The following is a 21775-nucleotide window of genomic DNA, read 5'->3' on the forward strand; positions in this document are numbered from 1 at the left end:
CCAGGCCAAATTGCTGACCTGTATATTTAGATGGCTTGCTTAGGTTTGTAATCAGAAGTTGATATCAGAGCATGTGGAATGCGGTTTTTTAAATAACTTGCCTTTATTAATTATGTTATAAAGGACATACTCCATTAATGCATGCAGAACCTACTTAAATTTTTAAAGAGCCGCATATGTGTACATGTTAATAGTCAATTAATTTACGATTTTGTCTGTGATGTGAAATCCATCCCCCCCCATGCGATTTTTAGAGCCGTTTTGAATTCCTAATACTTATTTATCTCCTGCCTGCTCACATTAATTATGTAACCCAGATAAAATACACAACTTTTCCTTTGTAATCTACTAGTTTTAAGTTTTGCTCAAGCGCAGTTATTCAGAGGTCACACTGCTTCTCTAAAAAACTCAAGCTGAGTTCCCAGCACCCATGTAGGGCAGCTGAAAACTAAATGTAAATCCAACTCCAAGGGCTCTAAAGCCCTCTTCTGGTCTCCTCAGACAGACCCTATGTGTTTAGAAGTCAAAGGATAATTTCTAGTCAGTTTGCCTTTCAGCCTATCTGACTGGGACTCTCATTGCTTTCAGCTTTGCTGAGTGTTCCAGATGGGCAGGCTCATAAAGTTCTGAAGGATGTTTTGGTCTTCATCTCCCAAATCACTCTAGGAGTTCAGGGACTGAAGACTTATGCCCCTACACACTGCCTTTTAAAAAAAACATGGTTGATGAATTCAGCTCTTCAGGCTTGCTCACTACCATTTTCTAACATAAGATTTATGTGTGTCCATACCTCTATCTTTTCTTTTCTCTTCTCTTCTCTTCTCTTCTCTTCTCTTCTCTTCTCTTCTCTTCTCTTCTCTTTTTTTCTTCCTTCCTTCCTCCCTTTCTTTCTTTCTTTTTCTTTTTTCATCTCGGGGTTCTATGCATGCTGGGCAAACACCACACCACTGAGACACACTCACAACCCTTATATTCTTTGAAGTGTTAGTCAGGCGAGGATGACCTTAAGAGGAGACAGGACCAAACAAAGTTTACACAAACGAAGTTTTAAGTCAGCGAGATGACTTGGAGGTAAAAGATGCTTGCTGCCAAGCCTGATAACCCGAGTTCCATCCTTGGGACCCACATAGATGAAGGACAGAACCTGCAAGTTGTCCTTTGATTTCCACACAGGTGCATGACATCTGTGTCCCCACACATGTCTACCCATGGACACAGTCTCCCTCTCCCTCTCCCTCTCCCTCTCCCCCTCTCCCCTCCCCCTCCCTCTCCCCTTCCCCTCTCTACCCCCCCCCTCTCTCTCTCACACACACACACACACACACACAAAGGGACAAAACAATCTGAAAACTTTATCTTACAGACAATACCAAACTTGTGCCTTTTTGTTTGTTTATGATCACATGAAAGCAATCCATGCCCAATAGAAACTACTGAGTTTGAGCTTTAATGCTTTCCTGAGCTGCCAGCATGCTGGGCACTGGTAGACACGACTCCCTGTCAGCCTCATGATCCCAATGGGAAAGGGTGTGCAGCTGCCAAGCCAGGATATCTAGTAGGTTGGATATGCTAAATACATTTTCAACTTATGTGATTTTTAACCCTATCCTAAGTCAAGGTACATCTGTGCTTACCTGCCCTAGACACGAGAGGTATGCTATTCCACAAAGGACCATGTGCAAAGACACCAGAATGGCCAGGAAGCAGAATGCAGAGGTGAAGGTAAGACTGAAGCTAATTGGTGCTTCTGAACAAAGAAAGGCAAGGCAGAACTACTAAGAGGCACAGGGCACCATACTGTAATAATTTTCCAGACTTTAGGAAAGAGTGGGGCCTCCTGCATGTCTGCGACACCCCTCTGGGATGCTGAAGTCAGAGCATCCTCTGTGGTGTTGAGACCCAGTGGAATAGTCATGAGCTCTAGATTGTTAGTTTGCACATGAAAGGCAGGAGTCAGTCCATTTTCCATACAGCAACAATGTAGTGTGTAGTTTTTGCTACCTCTCTTTAAGCTCCAGGCAGATGGGGCTCTGCCCAGATTCCCTAGGATCCATGAGTGAAAGACACACACATTAGCTTATTTTTCAACCTGCCTTATTGGCTCAATAGCTGGGTGTTTCTCATGTCCTGTGGCTAGCATGCCTTTCCCAATACTCTTAGCTTAGCACCCTAAAGCTGCCCTCAACTTTAGTTGCACAGTTATCTTCTCCTTAATCAACAACCCAACACTGCCTCCTCTTAGTTGCATTTCTAATCTCCCACCTGGGGAAGTGGCCCAAGATCTCACATGGCTGGTCACCTTTTCTCCCTCTGAAGCATGGCAAAAATCAACCTTTCTCTTCCTGCATCTCTTAGCCTGCCTGAGGGGATCTAGAAGGCCTGCCTCTTTACTTCCACCCAGCAATTGACCCCTGGCATCTTTTTTGATCAATCAAGAACCAATTGGGGAACAGGACTTTAGCATCAGAACCACTCCCTATGCAAGATAGCCCAGATCAACAACCAAAAATGAGGGAAGATTTACTTTGACTCAAAGGTTTAGCTCATGCTACCTTGGCCCCATTCCTTTGAGGGTGTAATGGAAGAAAGATGTTTATCTCCAAGAGGCCAGGATCTAAAAATGACAGGAAGGAGCCCTCTGATTTCCTCTTCAAAGACTGACTCTCAATGGCCTAACTTCTTTTTATTAGAGTTTATCTCCTAAAGTGTCCTCCACCTTGCAGCATTGCCACAGGCTGGGAATCAAGCCAACAAGCCATGCATTCTTGGAGGAGACCTTGCAGATCTAAGCTGAGTCTTGGCTGAGTCTTGTGACCTCTAGGAATTGAGAGTCATGGGAAGAGAGCTCTCCAGGCATGAAGTTGGGGTTTTAATTTAAAAAAAAATTATGCTGTGCATGTACCTTGCCACTGACCTGTACCACAACTCCAGAAGAGGTTCTGGATGTATCAGCATAGCATACAGAAAATAGAGAGGCATTCACAGTACATGTGTGTGTGTGCGTGTGTGTGTGCTTGTTCGTGTGCGTGTGCACACACATGAGCACATATTAGGTTTAGTTCATTAATGTGCTGGAATTTATAGCTTGCAATAGAAAATGGAGTTTTGTTTTTGCCAAATAATTGGCCACTTGTCCATAACAACATTTAGTTTGGCATTACCGCAGATGTGACCTTTTCTCTGTATTATTAAACTGATGGGTGTGTTTAAAGAGGCTCTATTCCACTTTTATTACCCATTGTTCATAAGTAGATCAATAACAAAGTCACCCACAGTATCACAATCACTGCTACTTTAGAGAGCATTGTGACATTGGTAAAGGGTTGGTCCCCCCTAAGAAAATTACACCTGAAAATTGTTTTCTTTAAAGTCTGATCAAAGTTCCCCACCTCTTTCCAATAAATATGTTGTTTCCCAAGTTAATTTTAGGTGTTTCAGAAGTTGGTGGAAAAGCAACTTTGAATTTTTACTATGACCAGCTACTTTTGTAGATTAGTTTGTCATTCATTAAACCTCTGGCAGCATCAAATCTTTTCGGGTAAACACTGCTTCAGTTTTTCACTTGTTCTTGCTTGCTCTCCAGCAACGCTGTAAGGTTTTGCCAGTGTCCTGTATAGTCATCTTTCCACTTAGGCTTTGGTCTGTTGCTAGGGAAATGGCTCATTGGTTAAGAGCCGGTCCTGCTCGTCTAGGGAATCTGAGTTCAGCTCCCACTGGCCACCCAGGTCAGGTGGCTCTCAACGACCTGTAACGCCAGCTGCAGGAGGTCCAGTGCCCTCTTCTGGGATTCTAGGGTACTGCACTGATATCCAATTTCTCTGTGTCTCTCTCTTGAAAGTAGTATGAGAGTTTCCAATTTCCACATCTTGATTTTACTCTTTTATTGATTTGACTAGGAAATCCCTTTGTGTCTGCTTCCTTCTGCTTGAGTAGCTGCAATAAAACACTATAGATTGGGGCCTTCAAAAGAAGAGATCAATATTTTCACAGCTGTGCATGTTGGGTTTCTGGTAGACCGCTCTCCTTGGTTTGTGGCTGGAAGATCTCCCTTCCCACAGTGGGCTCTCATAGCCTTTCCTCTGTGTGCTGGAAAGGCTAGAAGAAATCTCTCTTATAACTCCATTTAACTGTCTATTGAAGGCTCCAGTTCTCTGTACAGTTACACTGTGGCGTAGATCTTCAACACAATATTAATCATCGAGGGCACACACTGCCCATAGCAGCGTAACAAAGAATGGTATAATTACAGTATTTTTTCTTACAGCTTTATATTTTTGAATTAACATTACAAGTGATAATTTCCTTCTTGTCTTAAATAGCTGAGAACTAGTGTGGACCAGATATGCATATGCAAATCTATAAAGAGTCTGAGAATTAATATGAACAAAACATGCTTGTTTTTAATTATTCATTGTGGTGGCTTATTTGGGAAAAAAATGTGTATCTTTTAGACACAGACCGGATGTCCAAGAAGCAGCTGCTGATAGAAAACAGAGCTGCCATGCAAGTTTGCTACTATGGGCATATGGAGTCTCGAGCGCTTGTAAGCGGTTTACAATTAAAAAGTACTTCTTTATATTTAACTTTCATTCAGTGAAGACTTTCTGTTAGGCAATGAGCATATTTTAATAAAAATGGCATAGTCTCAGATTGGGGTGTAACTAAAATAAGTTATTCTTAAACTAAAATTTTACATATTATAATAAATGTAAGTCTCGGGGGCTGGTGAGATGGCTCAGTGGGTAAGAGCACCCGACTGCTCTTCCGAAGGTCAGGAGTTCAAATCCCAGCAACCACATGGTGGCTCACAACCATCCGTAACGAGATCTGACTCCCTCTTCTGGAGTGTCTGAGGACAGCTACAGTGTACTTACAATAAATAAATAAATAAATCTTTAAAAAAAAAATAAATAAATGTAAGTCTCTATTTCTTGCTGAGCTATGGGAAGAGAAAAATTATGATAAAAGAGACTTCATTATTCCCATTCTGTTATGAATGGAAACCCGCTTGGAAAATATGACATTTAAAGACACAAATAATTTCTTATGAGAAACTCTCACTCGAAATTATTTTAAAAAATAACATCTGTATTAAGAGTTTTAAAGAATTTCATACAATATATTTGGATTATGTTGAACCTTCAACTTCTCCCAGTAACTCCAGCCAGATCCACACTATATAAGTCAGGATTCTCTAGAGAACAGAATTTACAGAATATCTATCATCTATCTATCTATCTATCTATCTATCTATCTATCTATCTATCATCTCTTATGTGTTCATGTGTGCATGTACATATGATTTATTAAATCTATTAAATTCATATAATTTAATAATTAATAATTTTATAACAGTGTATAATGTAATGTATTATATAATAATTATATAATTCAATAATTTATATAATTTAATAATAATTAATTGTTAAATTTATTATGATGGCTGGCAAACGCTGGTCCAGGTAGTCTAACAATGGCTGCCTACAAATGGAAAGCCCAAGAATTAAGAAGTGTTTAGTTTATGAGGATGGATGTCCCAGCTGATCTTCAGTTCTGGATTAGAAGTGGGTCTTCCCATCTCACACGATTTAATTCCGAAGAAAATCCCTTGTAGGTGGGCCTAACCATTTTGGGTTTTGGGTAATTCTAGACATAACCAAGTTGACAATCAAGAGTAGCCATCACACATCCCTACCCCCTTACCAACTTTGTGTTTGGTTTCTTTTTAAATAACCCAACGATTCCAATGTGTACTTTCCACACACTGCTGGGTGTGGGGTCATCCACTGGCACATACCTACCGGGAGCCACAACTTTAAAGAAAACTGATTTCCCTCTGTCAGAAGTGGTCAATTCTCCACAGCGCCCTCGTGTGGTTGTGAGCTAGAATGCTGACTGGCTTGATCTTGTCTTGAGGTCACCTCAGCTCATGAGCGCAGTGGTCTCAAGTGGCACATTTTCAGCGTGCTCCTCCCAACCACTGGATCTTATGGTCTTTGCCCTCTTTCTCTGTGGTGCCTAAGACTTTGGGGAGGAAGGAGAATGCCCCATTTGTGACTGAGCATTGCACAGATACGAATTCTCTGTATTTTGACCAGCCGTGAGTGAATCTCTGCCTTGACTGCTGACCACTGAATAAACTTCTGCGATGAATCTGAGAACTGCACTGATCAGAATTGTTCTTACAAAGTTCATTTATTTAAAATGAAATTCGGCAGATCGAGTCAACTTTTAAAGCAGTTTATAAAATGTAGAAAACGCGTCAAAGAGAAACAAGTATTAATACATTTGATGTACATTGTAATAATCAATTGACTATCATGTAACCTCTGGAAGGGTAAAATTAAATATATATATATACATATATATATATATATATCCCTAAAATATTTGATGACATATGTGTGATTATTCTGGCAAGAAGCAGAAGATTTCATTAATTTATTTCTTTTCTATCTCATGTAACTCCCCAAAGGGTTCATTTTGTTAAAAGCAATTTATCAACCCAAATCCCATTATCTGTGGACCCCCGACACAGATTCAGCTGCCCTTCCTGTCAATTTCTTGCAGCAGCTGAGTGACCTCCAGTCAGTTCCTTAATAATTCCTGGCTCCAGTCTTCCCATTCATAAAATTAGAATAAGATCTGTGTACTATGAGTTTTCTCTGTTAATTAAAAGCTAGCCTGCCTGGGGATGGGAGCAGTTCCCAGCATGTAGGAACTCAGCACATGACACCAATTCATCTTCAGTATTAAGTAACCATGGTTTAAAAACCAGGTTTTTTAATTACTGACTTTGAAATAATAACTTGTCTGTAGAAGTGAATCTAAAAATAATCTTAAAGAGGCAAATTTCCAACCATGATTATTTATGTATGTTATTTCGTTTTGAGACAAAGTCTCAATGTGGCCCTGGCTGGTCTGAAATGCACAAGAGTTCTACCTGTCCCTTGCCTCCCAAGTGCTGCTATTAAAGGAGTGTTCCATCACAATTGCCTGTGACTGTAGACAGTGAGATTTTGGTTACTCAATTACTTTTTTTTTCTTTTTGGTTTTTCAAGACAGAGTTTCTCTGAGTAGTCCCAGCTGTCCTGGAACTCACTCTGTAAACCAGGCTGGCCTCAAACTCAGAAATCTGCCTGCCTCTGCCTCCCAAGTGCTCAATTACTTTTTAAATAAGTATTTCTTTTACTGAGTTCACAATATAATCAGACCATTCCCTCTTCTTTCCCATTCATCTGTCCATGCCCTTTCAAATCCATGACTGCTTTCTAATTAAATGTTAATATATACATGTATACACATATATATATATATATATATATATATATATATATATATATAAACACATAAGAAAACCTCCACCACCCATATGCTATTTGTATATATGTTTTCAGGACTAACTAACCATTTAATATTGTATAATTAATTGTTGTTCTCTTCCCCGGGTCAGACTACTTCTCCCACTCTCAGCCTTCCTTAGTTTCCCAAAGGTCTTTGTGCAGGGTTGAGGGCTCCCTGGACTTCCCCGCCCACATTAGCATGTCTGTTGCTATCACCCTTGTTCCGCTCATCCTTAGGCAGTCATGTCGATGAACTACTTTTTTCTATAAAGGAACTTCCAGTGAGTTAGACATGGGATAATTCTTATTGAACTTTATATAATCTGTCATGTTATATCCAGGATTCCTTCTTAGATGCACCAAAGACCACAAGATGCCATTCGTCACTATGAGAAAATAAACAGCTTTTTAGGAACACATGCAAGAGTTTATGGATTTATGTCCAGCCTTATGGTTTAGAAAGAAAGGAGAACAGGCCTTCCCTGAGTCAGAAGTTTTTCTCAAACCATTATAGAATAACAATTATGACTCTCCACTTCTTATTTGTATTGCTGGCTCGAAAAAGATGACTCTACAATGCTTACACTCGGCGGATATTATTCTACAAATAAGGGCTCAGCATGACATTTATGAGAAAGCCAGGGTCCTCCTGCGCAACGCTGATTGGTGCTCAGCCAATGGGCTCTAGGATTCTGCCAATAAAGGCTCCTACTGCCCTGGGCTGGATAGATGCAGGGCAGAGGGTCATCTCTGCCTCTGGACCCTCGGGAAATGCTCATCACCTCTCTGAACAGAACGTATCTGTGGTCTGCAAAGAGAATCCAGAGCTTGAAGATGAAACACCCGCTCCCCCACTATTCTCCAATCCTGTTCATCTACTGCTTCTGTATGCTACAGATTCCCTCCTCAGGTAAGGGGACTGAGTTCTGTGGAAGACTGGCGCAGATCTTTACCCGTCAGGGTAGTTCTCAAGCTTCCTTCCTTTACCTACCTTCACATCTGTCCTCCTGTTTAGAGGAGCGGCACTTGTGTCTAACCGGAGTGATGGACACGGTGAGAAGCCACAGCCCCTTATCCAGAGATACTCAGATCAAACAATTCTTGCCCCAGGAGTGTCCTGATTTTGTGGTTGCTGAAACTGAAGAGGGTATGGTCTCTATGTGAGTTGGGGGAAGACCCTTCTTAGTGGTCTGTTTCAGAGATAACACAGGGAGGGAAACTGGGTTTAAAGTCCCCCAAACTGAAAGGTGATGGGCAGCTGAAGAGAGAGGAGAGCAACTGTGCAGACAGAAAGAATTCTATCAGGGAAATTGGAAGGTGAGCGTCCCTCGGACGCTGTCCACGGTGCTGACCGGGTGCTGCATCTCTGGTTTTTGGGCAGTTTATAGGGAGTCAGAAGTGGGGAGAAGGGTCTGAAGTCCTTGATCAGATCAGCATCTCCAGGGAGTTTGCCACAGAGTGCAGGAAACTAGGCTATTGATGGAGAGCCATGATTGGAAACAGGGACTATTAAGACTTTTCCATTAGAATTTTGATTTAGAGGCATAGGGAACCTTGGGAAAACACAGTGTTTGTTTTCTCTTAAAGAGTAATTGCAGCACTTGGCCACTGTGAGACATGGTATTATCTTAACATCTCCAGAGCATCAGGTATCCTCTATGGTTCCCAGCTCATCTTCTAGACAATGTTCAGTTACTTTGTCTAACCTTCAGCTCACTGACAGCCCCAGACAATCAGCTGCTGCCCCTCTGGATTCTTATAAAATCTTGCTCATGGTTTGCTTTTGAAATTTTGGTTTTTAATCTAATTGTCTGCATATTTCTATCCATCCTCCCCTATTTTTCTATTTGATTTGGTCTTCATCTTTGTATTAACACAGACTTCTCAGTAAGACCTCGTGGGGTTGGTTTGCAGTACCTCCTGTTATCAAATGATCACAATCATAAAAAATATATTTATACTAAGCTGCAACATCCTAACATCTGATTTCAAAACAGGCATTCTTGTTAAGATCTGCAGAGCTATGCAGGATTCAATGAAGATTCCTTGCTTGTGACAGTTCTCAAAATAATTGAAGAGATTTAACATATACATTCTAATTTCTGTCCTTCTAGAGAAAACTATATGCACCTTTAATTCTACATTACTTTGTATCCTTTCAAGTCAGGTGTTATTCTTCAAGGCTTGAACATTATTGTTAAAATATGCCAGAATATTGGTTTGGCTTTCTCTTGACTCAGATTGCAGAGAGCAAATAGCTGCCACTGTGTGTGTGTGTGTATGTGTATGCATGTATCTGTGCATGCCTGTATGTATGTGTCTGTGTATATGTGTGTGCATGCATGTATGTGTGTATATATGTATGTATTATGTTGTTGTTAGAATAAATTTCTCTTGAGCCATATGGCCCCTGTTCCATATTTTAAGATATAAAAGTTCAGGACATTGTATGTATTTATTAATCTTATTTTGTTGGTGCTGACCTACCTCATGGATTCAATTACATAAACCCCTGAGTGTTATATCATGTGCAAATGAAAAGACAGGTTCATTTATCAGAAGGGAGCTGGAAGGCTCCAACTACATGCTAGTAGCAATTCTCTCCAGAACTCTGCTCCTGGAGGTGCTGATGGAACAGAGGCAGGCACCTGCATGTCTTAAAAGCCCTGATTAGATACACATTCTTTATTGGTATTGCTTTCTGATATTTGATCCTCACAGATTCCACCAAAGTAGAAACTTGCTTGCTCTTAAGTGTTTCCCCTTTCTTTCTTGATTTGCTAACAGATGGACTAGAAACTCCCATTTAGTTGAGCACATGCAGTTTTAGAATACTGTTGTTACACATCTTGGATTTGAGTACACTAGGAAGAGGTAGCTTGCCTTTTCCTCTTAGCAGTACCTTCTGTTACATTCGTAAGTGCTACCTTCTCAATGACTTCTTTTGCTCAGCTGTGTGATGGAGTCTATTAAGACCTGCGTATTTTTTATGGCATGGGTGCTGAAGCAAATGCTATGGCCTCTTCTGGAACTGATGTTTTGACTGTCTCTTGTTACAGGAGCTTCCCCACCTTTAGCTGATTCTCCCGACGGCTTGGATATTGTGGATCCTGAGGTATGCTATTATGCAGCACTGTGAGATTTGCACTTATTCCCAGCTTTGAAAATATCATGTAGTTAATGTTCACTTAAAACTATTTTAATACCAGGTATTTAGCTGCAGCAGGAATTCAGTGTGATTGCTGCACGGCCTCATTTGCGACACCCTGAGAGCCAAATTGAAATATTGCATGAGGAGATGATTCAAGGTTCATAAATGGAACAATTTTAGAGTTTTAATTATGCTGTAAGAGAATTCTATTAACTAAAGAATTTATTCTTGTGTTTGATTTAGTTTCCTCATTTTGTCTTTTAGCGACTGGCATACTTTCTGAAGCAGAGGGAAATACATTCTAACCAACCTAAGGTAAAAATCATACATATGCTAGCTCTTGTGGTTACATTAGTATATATGTTTACATCATAACTTTTTAGTAAATGATGCTTTAGCTGTCTACTAGAGGATGTTCTGTATTTGTATATGTGTGTGTATAAAAATACAGTTTCAGGAAAAAAAAATCAAGTTTTTCCTTTTGATACAAACTACCACAAAATATTGGTACTTCATGTGTATTCTTAAAATCATATTATCTATGTAATAAAATTAATTATATGTCCATGACTTAAATATCATAGATTGGTGCATTATGGCATAACAGTTCTCCAACACCGTGGGTCCTGTAAAGCACCACACCTAACAGTAACTGTAGGAATCACAGTTACCAGCGACTCAGTAGATACAAAGTTGATGTTGATGCATTGAAAACTGAGGAGAGTGGTCCTGCATAGTTCACAATTCTCAGTGAAGCCTTGAGCAACATTTTCTCTCTACTCACTTCCCCAATCCTCAGCATCACACACTCCAGCCGCACCCCTCAGGGTCTCTCAAACACACCGGACCCTTCAGATCTTTAGACAGCCTTTTCTTTTGCCTCCCTCAGAGCCTGTAGCTACATCCCATGCTCTCAGACTAGGCTGTCCAACCCTGGCAGTGTCTTGATCTCTCTGTGCCTTAGTTGGCTTGTCTGTTCCATGTGTGTAATTGAAGCAACAGCTCCAGTTATCCTGACCAAGTGCTTCAACACCTGTGATATGCTTTCAATGGCGCCCACAGCATGGTAAATGACAGCCACCAGGTGCCTCTTGTTGCAGCTACTTCCTATTCAAAATTTAAGGGTCTCTCTCTCTCTCTCTCTCTCTCTCTCTCTCTCTCTCTCTCTCTCTCTCTCTCTCTCCCCTCTCTCTCTCCCTCTCTCTCGATATCTTCATGAAAATATCAGGCTTGCATCTTGTTTTCAATTTGCCACTATGCATATGTTTGGGAATGATGACTGTAGACGTTTCTTATTGCCTTGGTCTCTGGACCAAGTCTCAAAGCAAGACTTGGAGTTCTCCACCCATTTGCACTACCTCCCTACCTTGCACCACAGTGGCTTCCACGTTCTTCATGTAAGCACTGTGGTGTCCCCACATAAGCAGGGACAGTGGAAGTGCAACTGTCCCACTGCCAGCTGCAGCATTCAAACGGATTATGGGGCTTCTAGGCACAAGGACCTAATTAAAATGAATTTCCTTTTATGGTTTTCATTTCCCCAATACCTACCACACCCATTATTTCTGGTTACAGAGCAAGTAGTTGCTCAATTAATGAAAATGCCACTATTTTCAAATTATGAATAGAAAGGCAATGGCTCTTCTTGACTTCCTTGTTGCCCCCAACTCTCCTGTGTTTGGGATGAGTCTCTGGAACTCCTCACGTGCTCCCTCTCCGTCCCCCACAGACCAGGGTGGTGTCTGCAGGAGACGTCCATGATCACGTAAATCGGGAGTGGTTGCATTCTACCACTGATGTCACCAGCAGACACCAGGGCTCTGCTTGCTTGGTTACCTTCTGACATCAGAAGGACTTTAGACAGGAAAAGGCTAATAGGTTCTGTGGATAGAGAGCCATTTCTTCATTAACTCAGAAGAGATGCTTGAGGTCAGAGCAGTGACAGGTCCTGGGGATGGAGTAATGATCCACACAAGACAGCCTGCCTCATGATGTGTGCATTACAGTTGGGGAAAGCAGGTGAAAGGCTACATGAGGAAAGCTTGACACCGATTTTTCTACAAAAAGAAAAAAGTATTGGGGACTGACTATGTTGTCTTTTATAACTTATCTCTTTTTACCTTTTCAATCCCAGGGAAAAGGAGATTGAAAAGGTAAAAAGAGATAAGTTATAAAAGACAACATAGTCTTGAAAGCCTGTGGCAACCACACTCTCAGCTGTTTTATAATATTTGGGTAAATCCAGTCAGGCTTGTAGCATGACTTACACCGAAAACGTCATCAGAAAGCTGCTCCAGTGAAACTCCACATAACCTTCCTTTCAATTCTCTTCCAGGAAAACCAGGATGTATACAAAAGGGTGAGGACCTCACAGTGCCTAACACATTCTCTGGGTCATGTCTGGGGCAAGTGACACTTGGTGCTAATACGTACCCTTTTCTTTTTCTATCTAGTTTTTATTTCACTACTCCAGAACTCGGAAACCGACACATCCAGTTAGCGCTGAGGTCCGTACTTCATGAACTTCCTGTAAAACCCATGCTCTTCTGTGCACATTTCATGCCTTCGGAGTTTGTGTACACTCACAGCCTTGTAGAGGCAGGGAACCCCTAGATGCATGTGTTCCTTCTCCCTGCTCAGGGCAGCAAGAGAATGGTCTCTTTCTCATCTCAGATGACAGTAGCAGGTGACAGACAGATCTAAAAAGTTAGAGAAGAAACTGCAGAAAAAGGAAGTTATGTAAGAATTGTGTATTGTGTTTTATAAAAAAAGAGAAGGAAGAACCAGGAATATGTTTGGTAGAGTGAAGTACAGTGTGGGGGGCAAAGGGTGCCTCTGCAGGCCCATGCTGAGGCATCCCTTCCCCCTGAGGTACCAGCCATAGGATGGGTATGTGTAGAATAGAGTGTATTTAGTGCATGGGAAGGGGATTTGAAGGAGCAGAGACAGAGAAAGGCAGAGACAGACAAACAGACAGATAAGACAGACAGAGATTAGAGAAGTAGTAGCTGGTCATGAACATGGAGAGAGGCGGGGGAATGAATGGGAAGAGAAGGAGTAGAGAGGGAAGAAGGCAAGAGAGCAAGAGAGTGAGGAGGGGGCAAGCAGTCCTTTTTTAGTGAGTTAGGCATCCCTGGCTGTTGCCAGGTAACTGCAGGGGGGAGCTTAGAAGGAATGCTAACAATATGTACTCCTTATCAGGTACTTAGCCAGAAGCACAAGAGCCTAGTGGTAAATGCTATGCCCCATGTCCACTGCTCCTTGCCGCTTCCCACCTTTTCAGTGCTGTGTGGTCTGTACCCCACAGGAAGCCACTCCTCACCCCACCCATGGCCTTCCCACCCACGATGGGAACAACAGCAGTGATCTCTAACCTGTGTCTTCAGCACTTGGGCTCAAATCCCACTGCATGTGGAATGAGCACTCTATCATGGCGCTACACCCCCACCCCCCCCTTTTTTTTTGACACAAGATCTCACTATGTAGTTCAGGCTGGCCCTCCTCCTTCTGCTGTTAAAATCACAGGTGGGCACCACCATTCCCAACTAACTCTCTTAAAACTCTGAACTACCCTCAGGAGCAGCTTTGGGAGGGTGGATTTATGTAGGGTGACATTTGAGAAACACCAGGAGCATCTTAAAATCTAGATTGGGGGCGGGGATCAGATACACTATCACAATATCCCATGGGAAGTCCACCACGAGAAAGCCACTTAGGGATGCTCAAGTCTTCAGAAGGATTCTTAAAGCTGTCAAATACTCAGAAAAATATGTTTCTCCCAAGAGGCAGAGTCATCCGTGGTCTAGGTCTAGGGATGGAATTAGATAAGGAGGGGCCAACTACCACAAAACATAAAAGAGTCAAGGAAGGGGAGAGGCCATTCTTGTTCCACTTTAAACCAGTGCACCCCAGGGACAGATGTTCTTGCCTGAGAATGTGCAGGCAGGTGCAACCAAGAGTGTAGGATGCACCTGAGCAGGTGTGACACTCACCACTCTGGCACTTCCTCCCCAGAACGGAACAGCACATATGAGGGATCCAGGGCAAGGGCTGTTTCAGAGATAGGATATAGTGCTTAGGGTTTGATGCCAGTAAGCAACCAACTTATCCTAAGGGGAGATTTCTGAGTGCTGTGTTAGAATTGAAACCTGCATTTAGCCAAGGCTATACTGAGAAACCCTGTCTCGAAAAACAAAAAACAAAAAACAAACAAACAAAAAAAAAACCACCCAAACAAACAAAAAACCTGTATTGAGGCCAGGAAGCTTTTTATTGAAAACATAAACATTTCGAGCTTGGGCTCCGGAATTAATTTTAGTCTGAAAATTAAACCCATTTGTAAGAGAGATGAGTCAAAACGCACTTGCGTAGCCCCGGGCTCTCAAATATTCCGCTGCTGCCAACAGCTTACAGACAGCGCCTTCCTGAGACTCACTGTGCCTCTCTGTTGCAGTTTGCTCCGGTCCATCCATTGATGCGCCTGGCTGCCAAGCTCGCCAGCAGAAGGATGAAAAGACTGCCGCGATTGCTGCGCCTCGTATGTGCTTCTTCCCTCGCCGTAACGCGGTGGCAATTGTGTGCTATCACCCTATGTGCCTCATTTCGGTTCTCTCCTAGAATCCCAGTCTCCAGGTTGTTATGGAGAGCTGTGGGCAGAAACACTGGTCGTTTAACTTTGCCAGTCCAGTGTGAAACCCCACACTGTTGTAACCGGAAGGACCAAGGAGTGACCCTGTGGCCCAGTGCCATCCCCTTCCTCCCTTTGCTTGGCTCATCTTATGCTATGTTTTGTTTTGCGGTTACTTTTCAATTGTGTCCCTTGGTCCCATCATGAAATCAGCCTTGGTGGTAGGTCCTGTGGCCTTATCTGACTGTTTCCCCTTAAGTTCAGTAGCTGATCTTTCCAAAGTACTATTTAAGCGATTATTAACCAAGGTCGAAAAAAATAATAAAGAAAACAATATCCTTTGCCTTTCTTGAGCCCAGGCACAGTTACTATCATGTCCTATTTTGTCTAGAACCTTCCTAGCTTTAGACCTAGAAGTCATAAGACTTCAGGAAACAGGTTGAAGATGCTAAAATGGTTTGACATTGAGAATTTGTTTAAGCCAGCAAATTTGGGGTTCTTTGAAGTTGTAAGTAAACTAAACATATCTGGATCCGGTTGAGTGAACAAGCTTCCCTTTCAGAACCTGTAACTGGCTCCAATATCAGCTCTCCTTCCCACTGCTTCTATGCAGCTGCCTTCGGATGCCCTTAGAATGCTCCAGGAAGGGACACCATCACATAGAACTGTTTCGAGGCTATGGGTGTGGTTCCTGATGAATTAATTTATACTTAGTTCCTTTCCAGGATTCCAGGATGGCTACTGTGGACTTCCCTAAGAAGGTATGTGAGCCTTGCAAGAATGTTGATTTCTAGAATGCTCTAGAAAGAAGGGCAGGCAAGTGTGTGGAATCTGCAGCTCTCAGCCTTTGGGTAGAACAGATCTCCCCAGAGGACCCTGAATATCTTCTCTAAGCATTGAAGTTGGGTATTTCTTGGGCTTATCCTGAGATACAAAGAGATCATTGAAAAATGGCTAATGCCTTGCATGGTTAATATTTTATTTCTCCTCTCCTGGTTGACTTAATCACTTGAGCCATCTGTTATGAGGGACTTGCCCTCTGATTCAGGGCCTTACATGCCATTGTACAAGCTTAGAGAGAGGAAAAATACTTCTGCCAGTGCCAACCGCATATACCAGTGACTCTCAGACTTGAGCATGCATTAGAATACAGTTAAAATTGGGACAGTTGGGTTCCACCCTGAGATTTAATAAGTCTGAGCAGGTTCTGAGAATTTTCATTAATAACAAGTTCTCTGGATATCTTTCTACTACTGCTCTGGGACCGTCGTTTTGGAGAACGTTTGACTTAGAATGTAACTGTGTAACAGTTTCTGTTTTTGTGTTGCAGGATCCTACTACCAGCCTGGGGAGGCCATTTTTCCTTTTCAGGGTATAATAGATTTCCTTGTTTCTGTTTCTAATTGTATCCACTGTTTTCCCAACTTCAAGGAGCAGATCGGCCTTGCTCTCCTCCACTGAGAATGTGGCTCAGTCAGCATTTCTTACAAATTTGCATGGGAAACAGAGAGGCACGACATAGGCTGAGCATATCCTTATCCTAAGGAGCTTGGAGGACAAAGGGGAGGGACTTCTGTTGATGGACAGATACTAGGTAAACCAGAGTCCACAATCCCAGGCATTGAGTTTCAGGATGCATGACCTCAAACTACACTGCACAGGGAGTTCAGGTGCTATCTTTCTTCCCAAGTACAGAGAGGTCCTTACCAAGGACATGATGCTTTCCGTTTTGTTCTATTCATCAACTGCACACATGTCTTAGCTTTTTCAGTGTTCACATCCAAAATGTGAGAGAATCTAACTAAATCCATGACCACACCCCATGCTGTATGCTGTGGATCCCTGGTGTCCACAGGAATTGATCTTGCAAAAATAAATAAATAAATAAATAAATAAATAAATAAGACAAGATTAGAAGACATAACTCTCAGCCTTCCTGACGATCCACGGCACACTTGGCTCATCGTGGGCTCTGGGAAATGTCATGGAAAAATATCACCTATCTCCTTTGTTTCCCTAACTTCTTTGACCATGGGAATCCTTACTGCCTCTCCCCAGCATTTGCCTTTTTCCTTTTCCTGATTGGTTAATGTGTTGTTTTCTGGAAAGAACTCTGAGAAGCAGTCAGTTGCTGCTGTGTCTCCACCTGAGACGCCTGGAGGCTAGATCCTCTCACCATGAGCTGAGTCTAAAGAGGAAGGTGAGGTAGGGAATGGGTGTTAGGTCCCAGGGAGCAGTGAGAACCTAGGTTATTGTCTCAGAGGATGTAGGAGAACTTACCGTGTAAATCTCCAAGCATGGGAGTGAAAGCTCAGAAAAGCAAGGTCTTTGTGTTCAGTGGAGAGAACGCCCAAGCAGGGGGTCTCATTTTTTTTTAAGACTCATATTTTGTTTTTCAGCCTAGGAATGGAAGATACACCGACAACAACTTCCAGTAGACAGCAAGGTTTGCTCCTTTGCATCTTTATTATTCTATGCGAATAATCTATGTTTGACTTGGAGGTACTGAGGCAAAAGTTGTGGATGCTGTTGTTTAAGGAAAGGACGCTGCTCCTCTATAGCACTCTATGGTACTCCGCAACCCAACCAGGCAGAAGCAGGCAGCTCCAGAAGTGTTACAAGCCGTTGCTCTCACACCAGCCCACGAGGGCAAAGGAAGCAGAAACAGCAAGCAGGGTTTTGCCATGAGTGTGACAAAAGAACTTCCAGGAGTGAGCTTCAGACAGTTCATTTTAGTGTTCCGTGGGGTCATGAATTTATATACCAGGGGAAAGGTATATAAGGGTTCTTAGGATTATAGGTGGGAAAGGCAGATTGGTCCTAACAGGACACTAATTATCATATGGTGGGAAGGGCTGATTGGTCCTAACACCTAATTATCATATGGTGGGAAGAACAGAGTGGGACTGCTGAAGCCGGCAGCACTTGCGGGAAGCTATGTGCAGGGTTGTCCTCTAGTTAAGGTCAGGCACTTGTACTTGGAGACACTCTCCAGATAAGGTCAGTGAAGATGGGGAAACCCTGCCGAGAAATGGAGTCCTCCATTTTGTGCGGAGGTCAGAGAGCTACCCAGACATGGTGCACTGTGACCTTAATAGCAGAGTGTTTCAACACTGGTTTTCAGAAGTATATTGTTTCTAGATAGAGTTGTGATAGACGTGAAGATAGAGCCTCACGTGGTCCAAGTTAGCCTTCCATACACCCCTACCCCCGTCATTTGACTCCTACCGTGAAGAAAACAGTACCCTGGCATGTTGAGGTGGTACCCTCGAGGTGGCCTTTAGACAAGGAAGTCCATGCATAGAAGTGACTCTAGCTCACTGTGTCTCCAGGGGATCTAGTTCCAGGAAGGTACAAGTATTGTCTACTGCCAGTATCAGAGCCCTCACAGTCCAAGGAGCCTGAGGAAGCTGCCATCATCCCAGCAAATGGAATTATCCAGCAAAGGCAGGAGTAAGGGTTCTTAGAGGCCAAAAGACTTAGACAAATGCAATAACCTAATTAGACACTAACTTCAGGGAAAACAGTGTAGGAATTTGTGGCATGTCACATCAATGCATGACTGTAGAGTATGTCCACAGAAGCTAGCATTTGGTCCTCATCTTGATCCTGGGGAAGACTGTCCTTACACTGATCACATCTTTTGTTTGCAGAGTCCCATGTCACCAGACGGTGTGCGCCTTTGGAGGAAATGCCAAGAGTTACTTCATGTTTATATTTAGCCATATTTCTGTTGTCCCATGCTCTCCAAAATGCTTAGTTGTACAAAAAAATAAAGTGGCACTGATGTGTCATCTTTATTGATGCTGGAAGACTGTGGGAATAGGTACATCCCATGAATATATTTCTAAGAATTTACTGATTTGGGCATGGAACAATCGAACTAACTTGTTGATGGCTGAACACATAGATAGGGGATAAGCTAAAACCCTGATATCAGATGCTAACTCTGTTTGCTTTCTAGTTGAGTGGCTGTGATATATTATAAGTCAGTTTCCATGTCTGTAGTAAATACCTGTTATGTATTAATTAAAAACATAGAAGATTTGTTTGGGGTCATGACTTCTTTCCTTGTGGTCTTCTTGGCATGTGGCTTTGGTTCTGGGGCCTCAAAGCACACCATGGTGAAAGCATGCAAGGGAAAGGATTATTTACCAACTCATGGCAGATGGGAATCAACAAGAGGGAGGAGATGGGGTCCCAATAACACCTTAGAGGGCAGGATTCCAATGATCTAAGTCTGCCCCCTATCTTCACTTTTTAAGGTTCCACTATTGTAGTACGGTAGACTTGTAACCAAGCTTTGAACAGAACTCTTTGGATAAGGGACACTCCAGAGCTAACCTAGAGCACTTGCTTCTGTTTCCCACTTGGTGAAACAGGGTTTGTAAAACTAGCACCTTCTTGAGATTCATTTTGTGAGGACTTAAGAGATGGTGCACACAAGGGCGTGGATTCATGTTGTTATTCATGTGTTGGCTCTAATTTTGCCTGAAAGACTCTTTGTTCCGTAGTACACACAAGGAACTTGCTCCATAGTATACACACAAGGCAGCTGGCCCACACACAGCCACCTCCCTGTTGTTAACATCGAGGAGTTAAGGAGGAACAAGTCCACATTGCTGGGGAACCATGGGACCTAGGTCCTTTACTTCTCAGGTTCCTTCTCTGCGGACACTCTGTAGACCAAGCACAGGAGAGGGTGGTGCAGGAGAGTGTCCGCAGCATGAAGAGCTGCTGCAGCATCACCACCATCTTTTAGTCTCTCCTGCTCCTCTTCAAGTGTTAAAGTCTTCCTTTGAAACATCTTAGGGTTTTCCTAGGCCTTTGTCCTGAGTCTGAGGCCTACATACTGAAGCACCTAGTAGCTCTCAGTTCATGAGATGGCATGATTGGAAGAGATGAGCAAACCAACCTCTGCCTGGTGTTGGCTAGTGCAGGGACAAAGTCATGTTGTGCCATCTGAGCCGAAAGCTCTCTTGTCAACCCTTCTCTGGTAATGTGGAGTAGAGTGGACTTGTGCTGGGATCCAGCTTCAACATGAGTCAGGGGTCATCGAGGACTAGAGATACCTGGTAGGCAAATAAGAAAACACACAATTGAGGTACAATACTGACAGGCTGTTCTTTTTTGCTGTGTGAGCCCTTGAACTTGGGAGTCAGAGGCTCACCTAGACTTGACTCGGCCCCAGTCTTTTATATTTAAATCATGCAAGGAAGTTGAGTTACAAAGTTCTTGTGACACAGAGGAGTACAGATTTAGAACAGAAAAGGGGGAACTATACAATCTCAAACATAAAAGTTTTACAGTAAGCACAATTTTTTTTATATCTCCCGACCATTAGTCTCCGGTGAGGCCATGGGCAGCTGTATTTCAGTAACAAAGTCAGGATCTTTCAGACATGTGTGAGACAGTATGGTTTCATAAAAGAGCAAACATGAAGTCATACTGCTGACCCTGCAGCTCTTGCGCGTGCTCGACTGGCCAGGAAGAACGACGCTGCAACAGGATCCTTCTGCACATGTTTATTGGGAGAGCTTGATTGTAGAGGCAAAAAGACCCCAATCCCAGAACTGGTGCTGCTTATATAGGCCTAGGAGAGGCGTGACTCACACCTGGATTGGTTGTGCTTGGGATATGCTAATCACCTCATTTGCATGCCTACATCTGATTGGTTAACTTCTCTCTCATCTTGGCAAAAGAACCTTTACTGCCTATGTATGTGTGGTGGCCAGCAGTAGCCAACTGCCACTCTGCAACTGCCACTCTGTAACTGCCACTCTGTAACGGCTTCCCACATGTAGCCTTTGCAATTTTTGGACCTCATCTGTCTGTCTACAAAAGCATCCTGACTTAACCTATATGGGAATTCCTAGAGGGCTGCCACCATCGTCCCTAAACCCAAGGAACTGATTGCTAACTTTCTGGGAAACATTTGTATGCTATTCCAACCTCAGTTTTGTAATAAAAAGTCCTGTTTTTATTATACAGAACTAAAACTAAGATTGGGGAAAGAGCTGCAGATTTATTCATCGCTGCATGTGTCTCTAGGTTACTTTCATTTTCACCTAGAGTGAGTGACCATAACATACATTTCTCTTGAATTTATGAACAGCCTTCACTTTAATATTTAGGAATTTCATAAATTCATTCTTTTTAATAGCTGAGTAGTACTCCATTGTGTAAATGTACCACATTTTTCTGTATCCATTCCTCTGTTGAGGGGCATCTGGGTTCTTTCCAGCTTCTGGCAATTATAAATAAGGCTGCTATGAACATAGTGGAGCATGTGTTCTTCTTACCGGTTGGGACATCTTCTGGATATATGCCCAGGAGAGGTATTGCGGGATCCTCCAGTAGTACTATGTCCAATTTTCTGAGGAACCGACAGACTGATTTCCAGAGTGGTTGTACAAGCTTGCAATCCCACCAACAATGGAGGAGTGTTCCTCTTTCTCCACCTCCTCGCCAGCATCTGCTGTCACCTGAATTTTTGATCTTAGCCATTCTGACTGGTGTGAGATGCAATCTCAGGGTTGTTTTGATTTGCATTTCCCTGATGATTAAGGATGTTGAACATTTTTTCAGGTGCTTCTCTGCCATTCGGTATTCCTCAGGTGAGAATTCTTTGTTCAGCTCTGAGCCCCATTTTTT

General features: G+C 42.7%; 1 protein-coding gene across 2 annotated transcripts; it reads left to right on the top strand.

The window, feature by feature from the left end:
- The first annotated feature begins 8040 nt into the window (after positions 1-8040).
- On the top strand, positions 8041-19168 carry Nms (neuromedin S). Of its 2 annotated transcripts, NM_001011684.2 has the most exons (10): positions 8041-8253; positions 10403-10458; positions 10759-10809; positions 12830-12853; positions 12948-13001; positions 14948-15031; positions 15847-15882; positions 16452-16493; positions 17521-17567; positions 18775-19168. In NM_001011684.2, exons 1-9 carry the CDS (start codon positions 8178-8180, stop codon positions 17557-17559), a joined length of 462 nt encoding a protein of 153 aa, NP_001011684.3. In that variant the 5' UTR covers positions 8041-8177; the 3' UTR covers positions 17560-17567; positions 18775-19168. The 2 variants fall into 2 exon arrangements, with proteins under 2 accessions (NP_001011684.3, NP_001298717.1); NM_001311788.1 differs by lacking the exon at positions 12830-12853.
- The last annotated feature ends 2607 nt before the right edge of the window (positions 19169-21775 follow it).

This window comes from Mus musculus, chromosome 1 (assembly GCF_000001635.26).
Source record: "Mus musculus strain C57BL/6J chromosome 1, GRCm38.p6 C57BL/6J".
Classification (NCBI taxonomy): Eukaryota; Metazoa; Chordata; class Mammalia; order Rodentia; family Muridae; genus Mus; species Mus musculus.